The 24,684-nt window shown below is 44.7% G+C and overlaps 1 protein-coding gene across 1 annotated transcript; it reads right to left on the bottom strand.

The window, feature by feature from the left end:
* Window positions 1-3,335: 3,335 nt before the first annotated feature.
* On the bottom strand, window positions 3,336-23,118 carry CFAP52 (cilia and flagella associated protein 52). The gene is made up of 14 exons (XM_059828255.1): window positions 23,061-23,118; window positions 21,898-22,097; window positions 21,011-21,147; window positions 20,225-20,353; window positions 19,093-19,192; window positions 18,516-18,632; window positions 11,555-11,655; window positions 10,416-10,586; window positions 8,461-8,609; window positions 7,641-7,786; window positions 5,339-5,490; window positions 4,612-4,714; window positions 4,330-4,441; window positions 3,336-3,511 (listed from the first exon to the last, which is right to left on the bottom strand). Exons 1-14 carry the CDS (start codon window positions 23,116-23,118, stop codon window positions 3,336-3,338), a joined length of 1,851 nt encoding a protein of 616 aa, XP_059684238.1.
* Window positions 23,119-24,684: the final 1,566 nt, after the last annotated feature.

The following is a 24,684-nucleotide window of genomic DNA, read 5'->3' as shown; positions in this document are numbered from 1 at the left end:
GAAGCCGAATTCTTGGTGGTAAGGGGCTCTGATCCCAGCATTGTGCTGTGAATTGATGGTACAGCTAGAAACCTGGGTCTCCCATCTCATGGCCCAACGCCATAAAGCCGATGACTGCTTTCACCAGGAGTCAGACACCACTGAAGTCTGTTTAACATAACTTTCTTTTTTTCCCCTAACAATAAGGCTTATAAAGCTATTTCCAAAACCCAGGACATGCCTGATTTTCACTGACATTCCCTTCATCCCCTCCCCCAGGCCCACAGGGACCGGAATTTAACTCCACTTTAACATCACTGGAGTCGATCAAGACAGTGTAAGGGATCTTGGTGCAACCATGGTGCCTGTGCATTTCTGTTCTGCCCCTGGCTGCTCCTCCTCCTGATGAGAATTCAGCTAGATATACGGGCAGAGATGTCAGGAGCATATGCAACGGGTATGCAAACACGCCTTCTGTCAGTGACACCTCTTTGCTTTTGCTGGTACGACTGGAGCGACATTAGCTCCCTCTGCCTCAGCGAAGAGGGGGGCACTGAAACTCCCCAATGCTTTATGGTAATAGCGCATTCGTTATGGCTGATTCTGCGTACGAGTGTTACAGATCTCCATTATTAACCGGGCTGTTCTTCATGACTAATGATAGCGTAATGAGTACATTTACGCTGTAAAATACAATGTGCCTGCCATCAGGCAAATGCATAATGGGGAAATTTGTGACTGCAGTTCATGTTTTCCAAACACTACCTGACTTCTGGCAGAAAAACAGCACAGGTTGCTCTGCACGTCTGCTTCTCGGTGTTACTCATGTAGGTCACATCCATTTGTAAAGCTCCGGGGCTCCCTGGGGACCCCGGCCGTGCTGGTGAGGAGTGTGTACGGCTCTTAGTGCTTGTGTGAGAGGTGCTGGGAGGGGCAAGGTTGTGCCGGGGAAATGAGCGCTGCCGAGCCACTGCATAGCTGAGCACTGCTTGGAAAGCAGCCGAGCTTGCCAGCACCTGGCCCAGCCAGGGGGGCCCGTCTTTTCCAAAGGCACTAACAGGCTGAAAGGTCACACAGCTACTTGCCATCACAGCCGATGTGGTTATCACCTCTATTTCCTAAAAGTATGCGGGGTGGTGCCACAAATCATCTACCCCTACAGCTGCTAGGATATGAGGGCACAGCTTTGTGTGTGGACACTAGGGTGGGGGGGGGTCTAATGGGGCGCAGCGTGCACGCTGTGCCATGACAGGGGAGATGCTGTGCTGCTGCTACAGCGTACCAACCACCAGCCTGGGCAGTGACCTACATCGGCTGGCTACGCTGGAGCAAGCGAATTCAGCCAGTGTCCATGCTTAAAATTTGGGCTGGTTTTGATAAAGTGATGCTGCTTCACACTGAAAAGAAAGATGTGCAGGACAGGACTTCTCCAAAGGCTCTGCGCTGCCAGTTTTCAAATCTGTGAGGTGACAGACACAGGGCCTGAGCCTCCTGGCTGGCTGTCACAAACAGAAAGTGTGGTTTACCAGCCTTTACTCTTAGCGTGCCAACTCCTGTCCTCCAGAGTCAGCGGGTGACCGTGGCCAGGTGAGGCAGGAAAACCTGTCTCGCTTTGCTGCCTCCAAGCTGTGAAGAACCAGCTAGCGCAGGAGGAGCGCGCAGGGCTTTGGTCCTTACATCCCAGGAACAGCCACACCGAAACAGGACTTTGGCTCCCCGATGGGTACTTGGATTCTTCTCCCACCTATAATGACAGGTTGGGTGCGATCGGATGGGAACAGAATTGCTTCGCTGACATGGGACACTGCCAGACAGTTATCTGCATCTCAGATCCCCGCATCCCGGAGAGCACAGGGAGGTGGTGGTGACATGGCTCTTCAGGACGGCTTGGTTAGCTCTCACACACTCCACTTCTGTTTTCGTTACCCTAGCACAAGCACAAACGGTTTGTCTGTCCATCCCACATTCCAGCGGTTTGATCCTGCCTTCCAAACCACAGCGAGCATTGCTGCAGAGCTTGTAAAACCTGCTGAAGTGTTTATCGCTGCATAGCATCAAGTCTTGACTCCAAAGAAAAAGAGGAAGGAATGACTTAATTCCTTCACTCAAGACTCCGTTAATAAGAGCGGAGCTATTTCAACCAGAAGGAATATGAGTTGCATAGTGTTTGATGGACAACATATGTGCACAGATACCCCTCGAGCCAGTCCAAAAGGATCCACCCTTATTGTGCTACGAGCAGTAAACATTTTTAATGGCACATAAAGAATAATAAGTAATCATACCTTTAAATTGCTCTCCCCCATTGCCTACCAGAACAGCTAATACTACCAATACAGGTATGACAGTATCTAGCTGACACTGACTTTAAATCATCGTCTTAGTCAACTAAAACATCTATAAGCCTTAACATTAAGGAATGCAACATTTTGCTCCCATTTTAATTTATGACAGAATTCTCACAGGCCTTCAATGCCTGCAAAAGAAATATTTACTTCACTTCCATCACTTCACAGGCTGGCTGCCTACGCTGATCTTTAAACAAACAGTATCTTGAGAGGTCTTGGTTGTAATACTAGATACGATATCAGCTACTCATTCTCAGACAAAATACGTATTTCATGCAAATTCGGAGCCTGTTTGAAAAATTAGGCCAATGACCAGGAATTTGAGTGTGTCTAGCTGGAAACATCCAGGCATTTTTAGAAATGACTGCACTCTCAATCTTGAAAACCAGGCCCCTGAAGAGAGTTTTAAATTGGACACGGCAAATGAAGAAGCCCCAACGTCTTTGTATTCCTTTGAGAACAGTGATTTGAAAGCTTGACTCAAAAGAGCTTCCCAGTTAAACGCCTGAGTTGGAGCTGAGGGCTTTTTCCTTAATCAGGACCAGACAAATTAAAATGAACACAGAAGACTGAATTTACACAACAAGTTATTCATTAAAGGAAGGGACAGAAGGGGGTAGGGAGGAGAAAGAGAGACCACGTGAAAGCAAGAGAGAGCCCACAAATGAGCAGACATACAAGTTAAGACTACGCTAGGAGACTACCAGGAAAGGTGGCAGTAACAACATGCAAGTGTTATAACAACAGCCAAGATGATTTGCAGAAGCGATGAATCCTTTCACGCCAATCTAAAACGAACAGCAAATTCTTAGCCCCCCAGAAAAAATCAGACCTATTTATTCAGTGCTAGAAAGGATATCTGAAGGATCTGGTAAATGCATACCAGAGAGTATAAAAATCATACCTCCTCTAATAGTACAAATGCTTTAAACCAACCTCAGCTGTAAGAGAAAAGGATCGCTAGGACTGGCCGAGGAAGTAGCAGCCTAGCAGCTCCTGTGCCAGCTGTTAGCGCAAGTCTGGGTATTTCCAGAGCAGGATGGCACCATCTGCGCTCACACTCACAATGTACTTGTTCCCAGGGCAGATCTTGAGACGGGTGATGTTGCCACTGTGGCCCACTCCAACATGAGTCACGGCACCCTCATTGTAGTCCCACAGTTTCACCAGATGGTCATCACCACCTGCATTGGGCACAAAGGAAGAACAACTGATTCAGAGTTCTGCTGCTTATTGTTCCCAGGTGACAGAAAAGGGAATACTTAGGCATTCATTTGATTTAGGAAGAGTGGGATACATTTTCTTGGGCATTATGGCAAAACTACTTCTTTTCAACTGAAGTAGAGAGTCAGTGTCCAGTAGAGTGCTCAGGACCTGCACCAGCAGATCACAGTGAGCTATAGAGAGCAATTGGTACCAATAATACGGGGGGCGTTCTAAAGGCTCTTAACCAATCTTTGTGTAAGAGGTTAATCTAAAAGAACTGGTGTTGACATCAAATTTGTGGGTTTTGACTATGGTTGTTATACACGCTACCATGGCTCGTCTATGCTAGTGCTAGGCTCCCAGAAGACATGTCACAATGGTGGGGAACATGTGAGCCTGAGGCTGGATGGAGCCTGAAGTCATTCCCACTTGCAAGGCAACAGAGGCTGCCAGGCTTCTGGAGTAGGGCACTTGAACAAATCATTCAAGTGCACGGTGAACACCACTGAACTAAATGAGGAGCAGGGCAAGGTGAAACCCTGTATTCTTCCCTTAGAGACATCTGAACCTTGTCTTCACCTTTACATTACATCTTGCAAGAGTAAACCATAGTATCTTCCAAGTCTGAACCACAGCCTTTTTCTAAGTATTTTTCTTCAGTGATTCTTTTTATTTTCCCCTTTAACTGACCCCTCCTTTTAGTTTTTTCTTTCTTTACTGAGATCCTTGGTTCATTGCCTTCCTTTTCCTGCTCATAATATGACCTCCTCTTTTCTAGTTTCATCCACCCACTCACCTGTGACAAAACGTGCCCCATCTGATGTGATGTCCATCCCATTGATGGAACCCGATACAGACCCTTCCACTTCTCTGATTGCAGAGCCATCAAACACTTCCCAGTATCCAATCTAGGGAGCAGACCAGAGAGGAGGGCTCAGCTGTGCGTGAATAGCACACAGATTTCAGCACTGCCCTGTAACACAACCTTCTGTGGAGGTACAGGAGTTTCATCAGGTAACAAGCGCCAGACTTTGTGTTTTGGAATTACTGCAAACAGAATTCCTGCAGTTTTGCTTACCCTTCTGTCTGTTCCACTGGTGATTATCTGGTACTCTTCAGGATGGTAACACACACATTTGAACAACGTGTTGGCTAGAATCATTTGTTTTCTTATAAAACGCCTGCAAAACACCCCCAAAACAGGATAGAGCAATAGGGTCAAAACACGAACTTTGACTGCCTGCACTATCTCTGCCTGTGCTATACATCAGATCGATCTCTCTACTTGGATATTTTCAGGTATTGGTCTGAGTTCAGGGTTTCATGAAGCCTATTGGGGTCATCAGTTCTGTTCCTCATCACAGCAGCCTTGTAAGACTCTTGATCTGCTGTCACATGATACTAAATTTTTTAATCCAGAATACTTTCTAGGTGCTATTCACTGTGCAAAAATTTCCTTATCCTTACCACAATGCAGAAAGTCTGCAGATCTGCAATAGCTCGACAAGAGTCATACAGTGCTGGAAAACAGAACCAGCAGGAAACTTAGGAAATCACCCCCTTGGCCAAGCAGGATCCAATACAAGTAAACAACTTGAGACACATGTTTGTCTAAACTTTTCTGAAAAATTTCTAGCACTGAGGTTCTACAGTCCCTGACTTGATGGTTCTTTCTAGTAATTTTTATATCCCAATGCTCTTTTTCCCCTCCTCCTCTCTCTGTGGTGTCCCAAATAGGGCACAGTGACCCAAGAGAGACATTACCAGCACTTTAAGTGCCTTGCAATACTTATCTGTCTCCTTACACAATATCCCAGATGATGCACGTTCCATCAAGGCTGGCTGTGACACACTCTCGGTCGTCCTTCTTAATCTTAATGCAGGACACAGCAGACACATGCTCCTTCAGAACTTCTCCCAGTTTGTGAGTCCTTTCACCAATCTCCCAGACCCTCACCTGAAAATCAGCAACAAACATATGCTTTTGGACCACCTGGTCCTGACTGAGCTCGGGAGGATGTCTCCAGTTTTCCTGAACTCTGCGTTTCTCTTATAACCCATGAGGAACTGAATCTCAACAGACTGTCTCTTTGTGTTATTTGTGCAGCTGACTCATAAAACTGAACTGAGTTTTTGAAAGTGTAATCCACTTGGGTCAGGAATTTGTGACCATTAACCCCAGACCTTGTTTTTGCCAAGTTCCTGCTCTCCCATGCTTCAGTTTACACATCTCTTGATCAGGAAAAAGCCTCTAGTCCATGATATATTTCCAGCGGTGCTGTAAAGATCAAAGAGCAAGGCTTCTGCAATGGAATATAAAAAAGCTACCTGCTATTTGTGCTACATGTAATGCCATTAAGTAAATACAAAACAGCTCTTTAAATCTCGAATGTGAAATAAGTGCCTGAAAGCACCTCTTTTCCCAGTGGTGGTAACAGCAAAAATCTTTCTGCTTTGACGCCTTGATCCTTCACACCTTGCATTTACCGTCCCACTAGCGCCAAACTTCATGATATCTGTTCGCTTTTACATTCCGCTAAGGTCAAATCCTAATGAAAATTTAGAAATTTAGACACCGACATCAAAAGCAGAGAGCTGACCTTCCACATTTTCAAGTCTGATGCTGAGTTACCTATGGGATCTGGATGGCCAATTCCCCCTTGCTAAATGATCAGAGCATCCAGATCCCTTAAGCAACCCTGAAAGTCACAGCTTTCAGATGATTGATTTTGACAGAAACATTAGCATTTCAGAACACCTTTTTTGTGTTCTGAATGAATACTGCAAGCGCTCCCCTGCAGTCCTCATTTCTACTTAACCAACCTTTAGCTTTAATCCTGTCTCAGCTGTCTTTTTCAATTCAGAGATCAACTAACCAGAGCCTGTGCCATTCTGTGTGTGGTGATACAGAATCTAGGTCCTCCCTCTTCTGCATCCTCTAGCACTAATCATCCAAGGTACTTAATTGTTCTTTTATAAGTGACGGGTTGAAGTGGCTTATCATCTCTAATGTCTTTATGCAGTGAGACAAGGCAGTGCTGCCGTTACTGCTTTGCAGGAGAGCTGAGGTGCAGAATGATTCAGAAAGATGGTTCAATGATTAGGACATTAGCCCGAGATTTGGAAGACCTAAGTTCGATTCCTCACTCTGCAAGACTTCCCGTGCCACCTCCAGCACGGCACACTGAACACTTGAGTTCAGGGTACACAAACAAAGCACAGAGCAGTTAAATCACAGTCAGGAATCCACGCACAATTAAATGTCTGGTTTTGAGAGCTTGCCAGACTGCAGAGAGGAATCCCAAAGCAAGGCAAGAAACTGAACGTGAGCCTTCCAAGTCTAATTATTTCTTTTTAATATAAACAAAACCCCTGTGTTTAAATTATTTAAACATTAGGAGAGGAGCGTCACTTTTACAGACTGAAAAGAGCTGCAACTATATGAAGTGCATGGAATAGCCGAAGTACATGCTGCTTGTTTTGTATGGCCGGGAAAAAATTGTTGAAGTGCAGAGGTATGATGCCTACAACAGGTTTTCTGATTTTTGTTGTTATTTCTATTGGAATGTTTCCATAATTGTATTAGAAATGGAGATATTATGAGAGTCTTCTACTAACACCATCACCTAAACCAGATGGTACATCCCAGAAAATTAGGAAGTTACCCCATAGACACTAGAGGGGTATAAAGTGAACTTTGTGCTATTAAATGAATTCATACAGGTCAATTTGGACAGGACTAGGACTTCCAAAGCCATGACAGAAAGAAACTCAGTGCTAGAGCACAATTAGATGCAGGCTTGCAAACAATGACTAATGCAGATAAGCCAAATACAGGGGAGAGACAAATGAACAATAAGGGTTAAGAGCATATTCTGCATTAGAAGGATTTCCAAGCCTACCATGCCAGAAGAAATCAGGGCATTGTTTTACATTATGCCCTCAGAGCAAGAGATTTGCATATATCAAAAGCTAATATTTTCAAACTCAGTCCTTTGCTCAAGTGAAAGCTAAGAATAGCGCACTTTCTGACTAAGCAGTTACAGACAATTCGCAGGCCCTGTGATGAGGGCACAAAGCTGCTCCAGGTTTTTAAGCAAAAATTACCTGCCCTTCACCTCCTCCACTAATGATCCGTTTACAGTCACTTGTAGCAGCAATTGCCGTCACTCCCAAACTATGGGCATGGTTAATCACGTACATTAGCCGTCCAGTCTCTGGCATGAAGGCACGGATTTTCCCGTCATTCCAAGCTGATGAATATAAAGAAACAGATTACCCAGGCACACAGATTTTCCTCATATTATTGTCTCTTTCCTTTCCAAATGAATCCGTTTTTTTATTAAGCTTCTTTATAAGGCCCATCCTGTTAGATCACTTATACATGTGAAAACCACTGTACTGTAGATGAGCCCGCAGAGCTATAGTCCCAAATAAACTATTAAAATTTAATTCCTTTTTGATTCTGGCTATGGACAAATTGGTTTGGTAACAATGGGGGGACTGCATCGCTGCTCTAGGACTGCAGTAGTTCTGTGTAAGCAATTTGCATGTGGCGATGGGTAGCAGCTTTGTGCAAAAGGTACATACATCATAGGTTAAGCTGTTGCATGCAACAAGGTTAATATTTTACAATTAGGTCTTTTGAATAAAGCTGAACCGCATTCTGAATTGCTGGAATTCACATCCAAAGCAAGGTCTCTAACCCTTGCCTTCCACGTACACTGTAACTACCGTACCAGGATACTGGGTGCTGTAAGCAAAGCTCATTGGACCAGCTGCACGCAAAGAGGCCTTTGGGTCAAGCGATGAACTGAATTTAAACCCATTCCCAATTTAATCCTCTCTTCATTCTAACATACCGATGTTTATTAAAATCGGCAATACTTGAAGACTGGACTCAACGTGGGTGTGGACTGACCATTACCTGAAATTATGCTCTTGCCATCCCTCATAAACTCTATGGCATGGCAGGTCAGGTTGGGGATGACGATTCGTAAGAGCTCCCTGTTTTCTGGGGTGTGCCACACTCGAATATCGTTTTTGGAGCAGGTAGCAAACAAGTCAGAAGTTCCCCTGGAGAATTTGGAGAGGAGCAATAATGAGGAAGGGCATACAGAAAACGCTTCTTTCTTTGTCAGATCTTAAATCATCCTTCAAAGTTTAGCTGTTTCCTAAACAGGGATAAGACAAAGGCCTTTTTTGTAGGATCACCTTTCTCACATAAAACTCCCCTGGTCTGGTTTCTACTCAAAGATTCACTTTAAATGTTCCTCAAAATGAAACTAAAAGAATTCTTTCTACTTTCTGGAAGTTGTGACATTTATTCCCCACATTCAATCTCTAAACAACTTCACGTGTTGTACATAATAGACACAAAAGTGGGTGTAGAGGTGCTGACTGCCCAGATTCAACATCAGAGACTAACAGCAGCCTCATATTGTAAAGATGTCATTTTTTATCTTGCTTACTGGATGATTCCTATTCAACATCGCTGAAGGCAACAGAAATGATGGCAAAAGCCTGTTCATAAAATACTTGTTATACATGTTTGAATAAAAAAAGACCTGCAGCATTTCAAAAGCTATGGGACTGAATTCTTTGAAATGAGCTCTAAACCACAGGTCCTAGGGATATGACAGAAAGTGAAATCTAGAAAGGTACCACAAGCTTTTGTTCAACATCACCATAAATGCCCGGAAAGATGAACCTGGACAGAGAAAACTGGAACAACAAAAGTGTGGCCCCTTTCAAGCTCAGCTTGCGCGGGTGCTTTATAAAGCAGAATAATATCAGTAATTGAAGTATTCTGAAATAAGCCAGAACAGGGAAATTAAGCCTGTATTTCCCAATCAGTGATATGCTCTGCTCAAGAGCAGTTAATAGATAAGAAGTTTAAACATATATGCAAGGATGTAGTCCTGTAGTCCTTACAATCATCACTAAATCCAGCTCATCCAAATACCTGTGACGCAGATGTGTCAGTCAGGTATATTAGCATCAGACTACCCTAAAGCTCCAAATTATTTTCTCATTAAATTAGAAGGATGTGGATTTTTCAGGCTGGTGACAAACAGGGAGGAGGGCTTCTTGCACTGTGCACTTTGCTGTACCTTGATAAGATTTGATCCTTTGTGCCGTGTCAAGAAGCAATGCAATAACAACATGCCAAAAAGAAAAACTTCCATTGGGATCAAACTCCCATTCTCTATTTGGAGAGGAAACAACGAATGCATTGTGGTTTTTTTAAATAAAGTGTCCCAATCCTGCTATACAGGAAGAGGGAACATTTGCTGTCTGTTCACGAGACAAAAGCAGACAGAAGACACACCAGTATACCCAGCATCTCTCGTCACAAGCCTAGAATTTAATATAACATGCCATATTGTCAAACATGAAATCATAAGTGAGGCTGAGAGACCCATAAAGCCTCTTTGAACAGCTCTGTTAGTCAGGTTTCAGCTGATGTGGGCAGAAAAGCAGATACCTCTACAAGCTCTAGCTGCAACAGGGTACACAAAAGCAGACTTTCAGGATTCCCACTGCTGGCAGACTAAGAGGCCCGAGTCTCCTAGCACCAAACCTAGCAGAAAAGGGGAGGTTGCCATCGCTGCCATTACCCAAACATCAATAATTCTAGTCTTTTTATTTAGAATTCTTTCTGTAGATCGATTTTTCCAATTCTCGAACTGAACTGCTGCCTTCTGCTTTCAAGCAGCCACTCACCATCACCCTTGCATTTCACTGGTAGGTGACAGTATAAATCATCCCGTAAGGATGTTAACAGGCGGTTAAAAGGTGTTTATACAGGTATCCTCACCTTACTGGCAGCTTACTCAAACTTCTTCACCAGCTAAAAGCATCCCAGCCAGTTATACTCACAAAGGAAAAATGACGTCGTGGACGGCTTCGTTATGACAGGCGGTGATCAGCTCCTCTTTAAACGCAGTGTAATTAATTCGATAAATCTGGCACTCATTTGTCCCTACAAAGAACTGGTGACCCTGACCTCTACATGTCAGGGAAGTGACAGCACCTTGAACTTGAATTTTCCTGTTAAGAGAAAGCAGAGGTTTGGCCTGACATTGACCTCGAGGTACTTGTTTTCCAGCTTCCTTTTTGCCCTGACCTTATAGTCTTGACTTTCCCTGCTTCCCCCAAAAGCTCCACACTAGGCTGTGATATCAATTTGCAAGAACGAGGTCAGGGCTAACATTTCATTCCCAGTCACATGTTAATACTTCATATGATCTTGCTTGTACCACCAGCTACTCTGCCAGGGCTTGCAAAGGCAGTGCTTTGGAGACTTTGTTTTCTGGACAAGGGCCCAAGGTAACGGCATCTTTGTTGATATTCTTGCTCAAGTGCACTTAAATATCCCATATTCAAGAATATTTCCAGACAGTTTAGATCTTCTGGGAATAGTTTCAGTTGTACACAGCTAAGCTTGCAGAACTGTACGCTTAAGTTGGCTATTTAAACAATGCAAAATGAATAGCTGCGAGCCCAATTTTCAAACCACATAAAGGGAAATGATGCCTGCAGCTTTCTACTTTGTATGCAGAAAAGAGCCTTGCAAGTACTCCAGCACTTCCAGACATGTGCCTATAAAATTAGCAGAGCCCTCCTTTACAATCCCATGTCCTCCAACAAACCCTTTTTTAGATGGCAAATACTACTCTTTCTCAGCTGGCGTAAATAAGCAAAATTTTACTGACTTCAACAAACCTGTCTCACTTTGCATCAATTTAGGATCTGACTCCTAATGCCTAAAAGGAAACAACGGTCCTTTAAAATGAACTATGAGTAGGGCAATTCACTGCTGTGCAAACACATGCAGTAATTTTCAGTCTGCTTCAACTTTATTACGCTGGAACCATACCGTCTATTTTGTCTGCGGGATTGAAAAACTGAGATTTATTTGGATTATGCCTTTACGTAGAAATGATTGTTTCTTATACGGTAACCCTTTGGGGGAATTGTCACCTCTACCTTCCTGATTCTTCCCTCTACAAACTCACTTCATTACTTTGTAGTTTGAGCCTTTACAGAGAGCTACAATCCCTCCTCCGGTGCCGACTATTAAATCTCCTGTCTTCAGCAAAAGCAAAGCTGTGACTCCCTAGGAGAAAACAGGATTAAAACACAATTGGATGGAAGCAGAGTCTCTTTATTGCAGCAGCCATAGCCATAGCACAACAATAGCTCTATCAGGCTCCCAATGGCGGTGCTTCTGTCACTCAAATATGGCTTTATCAGTATTCTTTGACTGACCTGGGCTAAAGAGTGACTCTCTAGAGGGAGAAGGGAGAAAGGAGTTACTAATTGCAGGTATATATGAACTAATACAGTATGAGGAGCAAGCAAATAGCATCACCGTGGATCCTTCAGAGCAGCTGGGACCACGTATGAGCCTACATATCCTCACCTCATTCCAGCAAACACCACACACATTTCGTATTAGTGCCTCCCCTTTTCCTTCCACTGGTTCTTCATCTATCAGACGTGAAAACAACAGAGGACAAAACTCAGCCTAAGCATCCTTTCCTACAGCTCCTTTTACGACAGATCCTCTGTGTCCCAGGCCTCTCTCCCTGTCTGAAAGATGCAAACCCATCTCCCACCTATTAGTAATAAAACACATTTGTGACAGAAAAGCTTTAAAAATGAGTCAGCCCATCATCAACATGGGTTTCTGCTATTTACTAAGACGAGTAGATCAACAGGAGGTCAGCCGTTAGAAAAAGGAGAAATGCTTTTTGGTGGATAAAGTACCAGACTACAGTAAAAAACCAACAACAACAAAATCAACAAACAAATAATTGAAAACAGTCCTCAGCCTTGACACAAAATTTCAAGTATAAGAAAAGTCAGTCTCTGCTACCTGTGAAGTAATATTACTCTTCCATATACAAGACAATGGATTAATTTCTGAAAAGCTCTGAGAGACTCCAGGATAGGTTGCAAGAGGGGTGAAATGACCTCCATGGGGTTAAATCCTGATATTCTTACTCAGAAAAATATCCCTACTAGCTTGGGGGAACATATGCATGAGTGAAATGGAAAGGAAAAAAAAAAAGGAAGTAAAGGAGCTTTATGCCATCAAAACTTGGACTGAAAACTAAGCTCTGTCACAAAGCAGGCGTGTACAAGAGGCACTTCCACTCCCACCAAGAGGGCAGAAACTCATCGCCGTCAGTTGTTCCAAACCAGCCAGGCCAGCTGGTAGCAGCTCCAGGCTCCCCGTGACTTGTAAGGAGTCTGTTGAGCTTGACATTTTAAGTTGCAGTATAGACTCCAGCAACATTTGCCACTACCTAGGTTAATAAGCGGTACTGCCAACTGTTGTGGTAGTACCAGCAGTTTCACAATATTAAGATTTTTTTCCCTTTAAGCCCGAGCTTATACAACCATTATGTGAAAACAACAATTTCTGTTTGGTGGAGTTTTTTTCTGGGAAAAAATGCCCTACCTCTAGCATTTAGTGTTGTGAAAGCACAAAGAGGTGAATCCTCAAAGAATAACCAAGAGGCAAATCAGAATAATTCTGCATTTATTCTTTAGGAAGAAATCACTGTCACGTGCTTGCCTTGTGATTTTTGAACAAATACAGGCGTCAGCACTTTATGATAAAGTTTGACATCTAAGCAGCACCACCCAGCATTCCCGTTCTTTTCACGCATTAATCTGGCCTAACCCCAGGAAATTTTCAGGATTAAACACTTTCAGAGTGTTTAAAAGAATGAAAGCCAGAAAGTGCTGATTTTCTGTGTGGAAAGGACTGAAGCTCTAAGGAAGGAGAAAGAGAAAGTGAAGAAAGACGAGAAAACAAAATGGCCATTTGAGCTATTTAGACCCAGAAAGGATGTTGCAAAAGCCACAAGACAAGGTCTGATGACTTTGGAAAAATTACTTTGGTTCCATTATCCAACCAAATAGAAGCAATTGATTGTTTTTAAAGTCTTGCTTATACTTTTTGAAGAAAAAAAAATAATCACCATATACGTAACTGCACATTCCAGCGCTGGCATTCCAGGCAGCCTTGCACCTACCTACGCATCAGCTTAAGGACTATTTAACTTCAGGATCAAATAAATATGGATTGCAGAAAAAAAAAAAAAAGAAAAAAAAAAATAATCCTGATTTGTAATTTATTCACACTGGATTTCTTCATTAGTCTGTCTCCATCAGCAGTATATCCACAGTCTCCTGTAATATCAGGACTGATCACTGTGAAAAACACAACCTCCAGAGAGGATTTTATGCCATACTATCACAACACTGCCAGGCAGGAAGCCAGGTTTCATGCAAATATCCTTAGCAAAAGCATGAGAACAAAGGGATTCTTTTTAATTAGAAATATGACCCACAAGCAGAACTGTTTCTGAACAGTGTTTTTAAAAATTTCCTATGAGGTGTTGGCAGCATTTTGCGAGTCCCCTGTTATCACAGGCCCATCAACTGCCTTTTGATCTACTGTTTTGCAGTTTTTCCTCTAAAAGCCTTCCACCTCAAATGCCCTTTGGGTTTAGCATTATGGCAGGTGGCGGCATTAGAAATCAAACCTATGGCTACGTAGTTTATCTGATTACAGCTCCCTGCTACTTGCTAATAAATTAAGGTTTTTGTAGCACTGCCAAGAGTGCTTTGATTTTTCCGAGGTATTCTCTTCAGTTCTTCAATTTGAGAGGGAAGCAAGTATTATTAAGACAGAAAAAAAACATCTTAAAGCGGCCAGGATTCATTGCCAGGCTCTCAAAATCATCAGAGTTCGATTTCAACCTTAACTTGACAGTTGTGCTTCTTTCTTGTCCAGTCTGTTCTTTGAATCACCATGAGTAAACAGATAGCTTTATAAGTTGCACTTGTTATTCATGGAGTCAAGCAGTTCATGCTGACGATGCGATGAATACTCTATTTTATATACTGCCAGTCCTCTTGTAGATGAAATGCAGAGTCTAATGTAAGAGGCTAAAAATATCACCATTCATTATTTACTTCTTACAAAAAGAAACCACTGCTTTGAAGTATGATTATAAATAAAAATACCAGCAAAAATCCATCCTACCCATTCCCTTCCCTGCAGGGATACTTGCTCTTTGTCCCATTCTGATCTCTTGCAAAGTTCTCGAGCGCTCTGTGAACTCTTCCAGTGCACCTCCTTTAAATATATATATTTTTTTTTACAATGCAAATCACTCCAACTATTTCTGAAAATGCATTTGCATTCATACATCCCACTTTACATCGGAACAGGTGCCTTATAGCTCTTCAAGCCTATGATGGGGATAAAAATTAATTTTGCTGCTTATTCCCGTATTTATAGATGTTACAGAAATGCACTTAAAACTTAATTCCATGTAGATGGAAAACAAGTTGCTTCATCATACCGGTGAACTATTCTGCCACTCCTCTTCAAAACAGAAACAAAGAAATCTTCAGATCATGTCTATATAATAAACACATTTTTATACATCTAAAGGCAAAGTTCCTTTAAGGTTGACCAAACTTATTTTCAATAAACATCTTCTCCTCACCCAAGCAGTATCTAAACTCTTTCTTTAAAGATAAGCTAGTTGTGGGTTGGCTGTGGATTCCAGGTTTAGAGTTTCACGGTATGGCATTGGCTCATAGTTCCCCGGTGTGACTGGTGAACAAGGTTTTCAGAGATACAGGATAAGGTTCATTCACGAATATGCATCTTTTCAGGTAGAACTGCAATGAAGTAATGAAAAGGGTTCCACAGGGAGGGAGGCCAGGACAGTTCCACCACTGGAGGCCATACGGCCAACCCCCCTGCCAGGGAACAGGGGAAATGCTTTGGAGCAGTCATGCCTACCTTAAAACAGCATGGCTCACTTCTGAAACAAGCTGTAGAGCAGCTTTGCTTTGCACAGCTAGAGAGGCTAGAGAATTCTTGTTACAAATACTAACACATGGTACATTTTCAAGAAAGGTACAAAATACATAATAATTCTCATGAAATACACACAGCTCTGCAGGGGGATAAAAACTAAAAATCAACACTTCGCCTAGGTTAGCAATACCATGTACTAAATTGTGTAGAAACAAGGATGCAAATACTTTTGTTTTGATAAATGCTGTGGTTTTGACTTGAAAAAAACATCTGCAAAATACCTCTTTTGGCATTGAAGGCTATGCTACAATTGGAAATTTCTGCCATAAAACATTAGATCCTACGTGTGTTTCAGCGAGGACTTGTTGACAGCCTAGTGACAAGGTATTATTTGTATGCAGAGATGTGCAATGGGTGGGTGGAAAGGGAATCACAGTACGGAGCTGGGAAGGGAGAACTGGAAAGTATGAAAGTGGATCTGACAGTAGCTGGAGATAAAAATGTACCAGCACTTTCTCACTGACTGCAACAATACAGGTTTGCCCTGATGAATTTCCCATTTCGGGCACATGGAAAGTGCATTGGTAAGAGTGAGGGAAGACAGCAGAGAGGAAGAAAGCAAGAGGAGAAGGGGTGATAGGGCTGAGTACGTGTCTGACTGAAAAGCCTGTCTTTGAACAGAAATGTCTGTTTTAAGCAACAGGTTAAAGGAGGAGATTGGAAGGCCTACTTGTTATTTCCACCCAGTGTGAATGTCTCCTTCTCTCTCCTTTCTCCCAAAATGACCAGTGGAATATCTTAAGTAGCTGCCATTACATAACACTAAAAAAACAAAGTTGAAGTCAAATTAACGCCTACCAGCTCAGTTCTCATCCACAAGGCTGGCAGCCAGCTGTGATGAGGTCCACTTCTGGACCTTCTCTTCTCCCTAGCATCTTGCCAGTCTCTTGCATAGTCAAAGGTCCTGTTTGTCTTCGGCTTTTCACTACCAGAAGCAATGTCAGCTGAAGCTCACGATGTTTCCAAGGTCTCTGCCACAAACTGCGGTTCCTAGGGATCTGCCTTATGACAAAACCCCTCACAGTACAGATTGGACTGTGGTCTGGCTTGAAGCCTCTGCTTTTCTCTAAGAAGCCCTAGGCCCTCTTTCAACCCCAAAATTGCACGGCATCCTGCTAAGGACCCTGTTTGATTGCTTCTTCAGCAATGGTCTCAGAAGTATATTTTTTGTGAATTTTTGTTTCAAATGCATTTGGCACCTTTCCCTCACCCCTGAAGGCAAGGGAGTTCAGGACCTTGTGTGGCTTCCACCAGATACCAAGGTACACGTTCTGCTAGATGTAGAAGGACTCAAAGCATGCAAGCATTTAAAAGGGGAGGTGATATTCAATCATCAAGACCTTGGCATAAGAGACAGCAGAGGTCAGCCAGGACATGGGTCCAGTGTGGATGCAAAACCCTGCAGGATGACTGCTGGCAGACTAGCTTAACAGCGTACAGTACAGGTATACCCACAAGAGTATGCATCTTCAGCAAACATAATTTCCATCAGGAAAACAAAATGCATACATTCCTGTCACTTCATATGTACACAGAATTAAACTACTTACATTCCTACAATGCAAGTGGGAAAAAGGAGTAATAACTTCTCCAACCTTCTGGAATAGATAAACACTGAAGTATTTCAAAGAATGCAGTGAATCCAAGTTATCCCAGAGATATGGGCCTGCATTTGTAATGCAAGAAACACTACATTTCGAATGGGCACGTACATGGTTTGTATGTACACGTGTTGGTACCAGCGAAGTTCAGGAGGTTTAGAGAACCAAGTCCAGAGTAGCTTTTTCTTTAGGGTTGACTGCTGAATTGTTCTTACAGTTCTTGTTAGTCTTGTGTTTGCTCTCAAACAAGATCTGCTTCTTTGTAGGACAGCTTCCCCATGGCATCCCTAACAGTACATTCGGTATTTCCACCTGCATTGCTTCCCCTGCTGCTCACTGATTTTCATGGTTGCTAACAGAATCGCAAAATACATTCAACCTTATGCAAGGAAGTTTTTCAGGGAAGTGTTTAAATTCCTTAGGTATCACTCCCTCCACTGGGTATAAACCGAGAAGCTACAAGAAGTCTTTTATAGCAGCAAATAAAGAGAAATCAAGAACAAGTGTACTAGCTGGTGCTGATTGTTTATCATTACAACTCCCTGCATGCAGAATTCTTGTACAATGAAAGGCCAAAAGCTCCTTATTCAGGAGATACTCCTGTCTGAGGATACTCATCCTAAGACCCATGAGTCCCAATTACAGATAAAAAAAGCTAAGTTAAAAGAACGTTGGGGTTATGAAGTCAAGCACTCAGAAGTTAAAAAGCGGTAGAATCAATATACCCTGTGCAACCTTGTTGTGTCCCAATTGTGCATACGCCTTATAATAAACTCTTTAATTATACCATCTATACTATCTTTTTCATAAGACCTCTGCCTCAACAGTGGCAGAATCAGAATTTCAAAAAGACGACCTCCTGAAGGGAAGGGCGAGGAGTGGTATGGAGAACAAACACAAAAATCTAGGGGGTTGGAGTTTTTTTTAAGACAAGTTGTAGTGTTTTGAAGGTTTTTCCAAAATACTCTTCCTGTGGCAAACAGCTGTCTTGGAAAATTTCAGCCCAGATAATTTAACAAATCTGTAAGATCTGAATATAGGACCTTATAGCAGTAAGTGTGGGAAAGCCTCTCAAATAAGCAGTTCTACCAGTCTTTCCAGGAATGTCCTCTGTCTCACTCCAGCTAGTATCTTCCTAAAAAAAAAGAACTCAGGAACTACTCCATTTTTATGATTGCCTTTCACTTTTTATGACTTTTACCAGAGTTATTATAAAAGAGGGTTTGTGGGATGACACATGAGATTCAGGTAAAACCCAAATTCTGAGCCAAATGAAACTGAACAAAGCTGGGCTAATGGTCTCAGACTTCAGGATCAAGACTGAGACACAAAGAACTAATAGCACAGAAAAGGGTTAGTCTGCGAATCAACTTCGTAATCGTTCTCCTGGAGGCTGCCCTACTTTCAGTTCCTAACAAAGAGGAAGATAAGGAAAAAAATTCAAGTCACAGAGCTGCTACTCACCGAGCTAAACTTCTCCTTCTGGGGCCCATAGTCAGTCATCAGCTTGTTGTTTGTATTCACTTTCAGGACATCACCACTTGATGTGCCAACATAAAAATAAGTATCATCATCTGCCATCTATAGGAAAATGTAAAAAAAGAGATCATGGTCTGGATACCAAGACACTTGTCCCAAGCCTAGCACTGAGCGGCATAAACAGCTTTATTTCAGTGTATTGCCAATATTTAATCTGAGGGGATACAGCCAATGTTTTCGTCCCGTCACACTCTAAGATCTGCCGAATACAACACATTTTCTAACCAAATCTAGATAATATTATGAAGTAAAAGTGGGATTCTCTGGGTGCTTGAGCCTCTGACTACAATACATGCTGTTTCTCTTCAGAAGCATTCAAAACACACTTTCCCAGGATAAAGAAAATGTGGGAGACCATCTGCCATGAGCCAACACTTAGTAACTTCACTGCCATCATGCAGCTGTAATTGGCATTTCAAGCACTACTATAAAAGCTCGTGGTTTTTCTCTAGTCTGTAGAGAGTTTCTTTAGTTTAGCCAAATCATTTTGGCTGAAACCTACCTTACCACACATGATCACTCTTCTCAGGTGCCCTGTCTGGCATTCAGTCGGTCGGATTTTCCTATTTGCTAGATCCAGTTCCCATACTCGAATGGTCCCACTGTAAGAACAAATATAGTGGGATCAAATCCATATATGCAGAAACATACAAGTTTTTTCACTACTGGAAGAATTTAAAAGCCTTTACAAGGTTACATTATTCTGAAATTTTAACAAGGAGGAAAAGAACAACATTAGAGAGGCCAGAAATAAGTCTCTGTCTTTTCTGCTGTCTCTTATGGTAACTTTTTCCAGGTAAATCAAAAATCTTAAAGGTTCAGCAAAAACATATACGAGGATTATGGAGGAGTATGTAACAACCTTGACATTTCATTTCCCAAAGAGACGTGCACTGTGGAAATCTTAGGTCCTAGAATAGGAAATGAGTGGTACGGGACACTTTCAACTGTTTTCTAGCATGATTTAATTGACAACATAGGAGCCAATATAAAATCTTTACACACAGTCGCCCTTACATTTAACAAAGTGTCAGAATTGCAAAGACCAGCACTCATCAGTGCAACTGCAGCCAAGAGCATCCAAAGCCTTCCCTGATTTAAAGGGAGGTGCAGGTCCTCAACACGTTTAAATGTCAGGCTAGATATATGGGGGCTGTCTCAAACCCATGCGAAATGTGACTATTTGCACGAACTTTTGTTACAAGCCAGTGACCAATTGTACACCACATCTGGTGAGGACAGGAGATGATCCAACGACCTGCGAGATATCATTGTTTCTACGTTAACTAACCATTGTTCAGAGCCAACCGTTGACGCTTTTCTTGTGTAAACACTGGCAACTAAATATTTTAAACACTGCATGGGGAATGCTGAGTATGAAATCCTGCTATCAGGAACAAAAGTGACGCATGCGGGTCCCTGTGTGCTGCTTTGAAAACACGTTATGTGTAGAACAAGCAGAAATGCCTTAAAGGGACAAGCTGACGGATATTCATGGGTCCATTCAGAGCAAAAAGAAAAAACATGAGCATACAGTTGCTTAAGTTTCCCTGTATTTAAGTAAAGACTCTTTGTAAAAGGAAATAGGTCCATGGGTTCTTTCCCTCATTTCTTTCATCTAAACAAAACCTTACTTTCCAGCAGTAACAAACATCTCGTCTCTGCAACTGGAGCACATCACGACGGTCGCACTCCCCGCGCTGCGTGCCGAGGCAGGGCTCCCGCAGACAGCCTCTCTCTTACCAACGTGCCACACAGCTACGCTGCAGGAGAAGGAGGGGCTTTAAATAGCTCTGCTTTTTGGCATTACTTGAAAACAAATTACTAAAAAACAAAAGCAAGACAAAATGTATTTTCCTGCAGTCCGTTCCCACCAGAATATACAATAAAAGTAACTTTGTAGAGATTTTACCCAAGAAAAACCTTATCACAAATGTGTGGCATTGTAGTTTACATCTCCTACTCCTGAAGCAAGGGTATGTGTATTTGTCAGGTTCCTTCCGCTCAGCAAGACTCAAATCATATCTTAGGCCACTCGTAGAATCTGATTTAAAATAACTTTTTATTCCATTCTTTCTTGTCTGTGTGTCAAAGCAAGCCCTCAGTGAAATTTATTCTTCTTCAGGGCAATGCATTAAGCCAGCTAACTGCGCAGGCTCCGTAAGGCTTCCAGGCAATGACACCAGCTTAAGAATTAGCTGCTCCCCTCGTCTTCTCCCTCAGCTGTTTCCCCATACCCTGCGCTCTGCCCACAGTACCCAGCCGGCTTCCCATCGGACAGAGCTGGATCACTGAGGAGAGACACCAACAGGGAGAAGAGTCAGACTGCCAGAAGAGGGAGGAGCGAGCCCTCCCTTAGAGGGTTCTTCGAAGCCCTGCAACTTGTCGGAAATCTTGTGCCAAGAAGTGGAAATAGTTACCTGCCGTCGTCCTGGCCTCCCAGCGACACCAGATAAAGGCTGTTTGGAGAAAACGCTAGCCCTTCAATTTTACCCTTATGCAGTGACAGCCGAGCAAGTAACTCCTTCCTCTGGAAATCCCACAGAATGATATCTGCCTGAGGTGCAAAGCAGGAAGGGACAAAGGCAGAGCATTAGCTATAACATGCAGGATTAGGTATAAAAACTTCCTCTGGTGGGAAAGCTGTTAGAAGGAGCCCAGCCCAAGGTTAACTTCTACCCAGCTCGGGGCTCCACTGACACAAAACCGCTTCAGATTAGGTGCTGTAAGAAGTGTTATTCCAGCTTACCGGTTGAGTAGCTCTACTTCATTTCAGAATCAAAATTTACCCTGAGACACTGGGTATTTGACTTAGGTTTTAAAATACTGAAAATGCTAATACTTGATTCCTTCCAGGTGTCTCAAGGTCTTTTCAAATAGGCAAAAATTAAATCATAAAGAACTTTAGAGGTCTAAAAATGCAGGTAGGTACCTGTCAAGGGCTTTTGAAAGCCCTAAGCAGCTCTGGAACTCAGGTACCACTTTAAATACAACGCCATTTATTAATGTCTAATGAGATTTAGGCTGCCACATGCACACAACACTTTGGATAAAAAGGACCAGAATTAAGAGACCCTTCAATCTAGTTATCCCAGTCCTAGGGGGAAGGCTTAATACTTTACGAAAACATAAAGGCACATCCAGCAATGGAGTAGCCACAACTTCCCATTCTCTGCAACGTCCTCCCACTGTAGGCATTTGTTTTCCAACAAAAGAAAAAAATAAACGAAAGGTGTTCCCAGGGCTGACAAGCCAACTCCAATTTCTTTGGTCAATATTACGTGGTTAAAATGAGAGCATTATCCACCTTGAAACCCATGAAAGTGACTTGTCCAGAAGCAACATACACCCCGTTCCTGGACACGACGACGCAGGAGACATTATTGGTGTGGCCGTGCAAGAAAGTCTGTTTCTTACTGTCCAGGGCTTGAATAACCACAGTACATCCCAGGGGATAGAGAATGTGCTCCTTATCAGGGTGGCAGATCAGGCCACAGGGTACGTGCCCTGCAAGAGAAAGGAGTGAAAGATCTGCTGGCTGTTCTGGGGCTGCAGGCAAATTCTCTTCCCTTGCCTGAAGCACCCTGTCCCAAGAGCAGGCTGACCTCTCCCCAACACCTCCGCGCTGGCGGCCTTGCTTATGGCACTCCCTAAGGGGAAATCACTTGTTCCCCAAGGTTTATCTCACAAGGAGACCAAAAACCAGAGCTTTCCAGTTCCCCGCAAAGCTGTTCAGCAGAACAACCCCATGTAAAACTCAAGGGTCACCTTGCGTAACGTTTTGGACCGTGCTGTGTTTCCTACAGCTACCAGGAGATTAAACTGGCCCAGAGGTCTGAGCCCTTCACCGCAGCGGGTCCTCCGGGAGCTCCTGCCGGTTTGTGGAGGCCGCACCACCAGTCCACGTTGCCATGACCTGCCTCAAAATAGCTGCAAAGCCACGAATTTCCCGAGAAGGCGGTCGGCTGGAGAAGCCGCGGTGCTTGGCCCCAGCCCTGGGTCACAGGAGTGTTTACAACAGTATTTTGTGCAACCAGAGGTGGTTTTCTTTTGAAACGAAACTTTTCTCGTTCTAGTAAGCCGGGTGATTAGAAATAATCATCATCCTCCTCATCATCCTGCCATTCCGGCAGGCTTTTTCCGTTCCTAACTTTGCATCTGTGCCTCGGGATGCCGGGCATGGGGCGCTGGGCAAGGGGAGCATGAGGAGGCAGCATGGGGGGCAGGAGCTCACCCCACAGCACCACAGCCTCAGCCGAGACCCACGGCTGCCCCACACCTGCCCCCCGTAGCGTCCTGCCCTCCCCTCACCCTGTCCACTGCCAACCCGGGCCCCACAGCTGCCCCCATCCCACCCCCCCACGGTGCCCCACCCCCCCTCAGCTGCCCCCCACGGTGCCCCATACCCCCCAGCTGTGCCTCACGGTGCCCCCCAGCTCCCCGCCGCTGTGTGTGTCCCCCCCGCACTACCGTTGAAGCCGATGGCCGCCCGCAGCTCCAGCTCGCCCCCCCCCGCCTCCGCCGCCATCGCCCCGCGCTGGGAACGCGGCGCCATGGCAACCGCGCCTGCGCGCCGGACCCTGCCGCGCGCCCCGGCCGGCAGGGGGCGGTGTCGGGCGGCGGGCGCGGAAGCGGCGGCCGTTCTCCCCCCCGGCGCCGGGGCGGCTCCGCGGGGCGCCTCTCCCCGCGCCTCCGGGCCGGGCGCGGGCTGCCCCCGCTACCGGGAAGCGCGCGGCTGCCGGGGGGGGGCTGAAGGGGAAGACTCTCTGCCTAATGAGTGCGGGCTCGGCCCAGCGCCGGCCGGGCGTCCTGCCCGCGGGGGCGCGGGGCCCGGCGCCAACCGCTGCTGAGGCGCGGGGCCTGGGTCTGGGTGCGGGCCGGCAGCCCTGGGGCGCGGCTGCTCCGGGAGAGAAGGGGAGGCAGGGCCGGGCTGCCGGGGGGGAGAGGGGCTCGGCCGCTGCCCGCCTGGGCTGCCGGTGAGGGAGGGGGAGCTGGGCTGGGGCGGGCGGCGCTGCCCGTCAGGCCTCTCCTGGCCCCGCTCCCGCTGGGCCGCGCGGGCCGTCGGAGAGCGGCGGTTCGGTCCCCGCTGCAGTCGAGAGACGGCCCGACACGGGTGGAAGACCTTTTATGTCCCATTACACGGCCTCTCAGCCCCTCTGCTCCCTCTGCTTGCGTTCAGGTTGTTTGTTTTTTTTATTCTCCAAGAGTTTTGAACTTATTCAGTAATAGAATAAAGCGTAAGAAGGAAGGACTGTAGCGTACCTTTCAGAAATGGCAAAGGCGCTCATCAGATTACAGGCAGTCAATGCAATAAGCGCACTGACATCCATTGTGATTTACCGCTCTAATCGGCGCGTAGCGTAGGTACACAGCGTGTGCAGCCTCAAAGGGGCTCGCAGGCTCTGCCACCGCATCAGAGACATCCGTGGCCTGCACGATACAACTCCATCCTCCGGTATTTTAATACATTAGTCGGGGCCTGCTTGCCCTTTAGAAGGAAATACTCTGAAGACGGCTGAGAGGTCGGGCCAGGTTGCTAATGAAGGGCTTTGCATTTCCAGGCATCTCGTGCATCCTGTACATCTCTGGGCGGAGAGGTGAAACAGCCTCTTGGGAAGGGAGAGGCACTCCCATGGGAAACTTTCAGCCAGACAGAAAGTCCAGTACATGATCACGGAAAGAAAGGAGTACTGAGGACACCCTAGCAGAGCTTTTTAGTTGAAGGGAAAGAGTAATTCTGTGGTGTTCTTTCATTTGAGCTCTGTGGGCAAAGGCCAGGCACAGGGGCGCGGAGGGCTGCGTCTCACCTCCTTGTCTTACCTGGATACCCTCTGAAGGCTACAAGTAATTCCTATGTCTGCCGCAAGACTGGCACTGTGTGAGCTTGCTGCCATGGCCTGCTCCTGCCCGCGTCCTCCTGCCATCGCTGGAAACAGGCACCAAGGCACCATAGCTCCTGCTCTGAATAGCTCAAGAAGTGGAATAGATGCAAGATAAAACCACAAGTGGTAAGTATATTTGGACATGGGAGATGTCATCCTGCAGCCAGAATGATATCTCTCCGGTCTACAGCACTCCCGCAAGGGTTGCCTTC

Source organism: Gavia stellata, chromosome 22, assembly GCF_030936135.1.
Source record: "Gavia stellata isolate bGavSte3 chromosome 22, bGavSte3.hap2, whole genome shotgun sequence".
Lineage (NCBI taxonomy): Eukaryota > Metazoa > Chordata > Aves > Gaviiformes > Gaviidae > Gavia > Gavia stellata.
This window is presented reverse-complemented; position numbering and strand designations above follow the sequence as displayed.

Excerpts from the sequence above, each read along its gene's own strand:
- CFAP52 (XM_059828255.1), bottom strand. The coding sequence starts at position 23,118 with ATGGCGGCGGAGGCGGGGGGGGGCGAGCTGGAGCTGCGGGCGGCCATC. Across the intron at positions 4,442-4,611 it reads CCAGTGGAACAGACAGAAGG|ATTGGATACTGGGAAGTGTT; the intron begins GTAAGCAAAACT and ends TCTGCTCCCTAG. Across the intron at positions 3,512-4,329 it reads TGGGGCACGTTTTGTCACAG|GTGGTGATGACCATCTGGTG; the intron begins GTGAGTGGGTGG and ends TGCCCAATGCAG.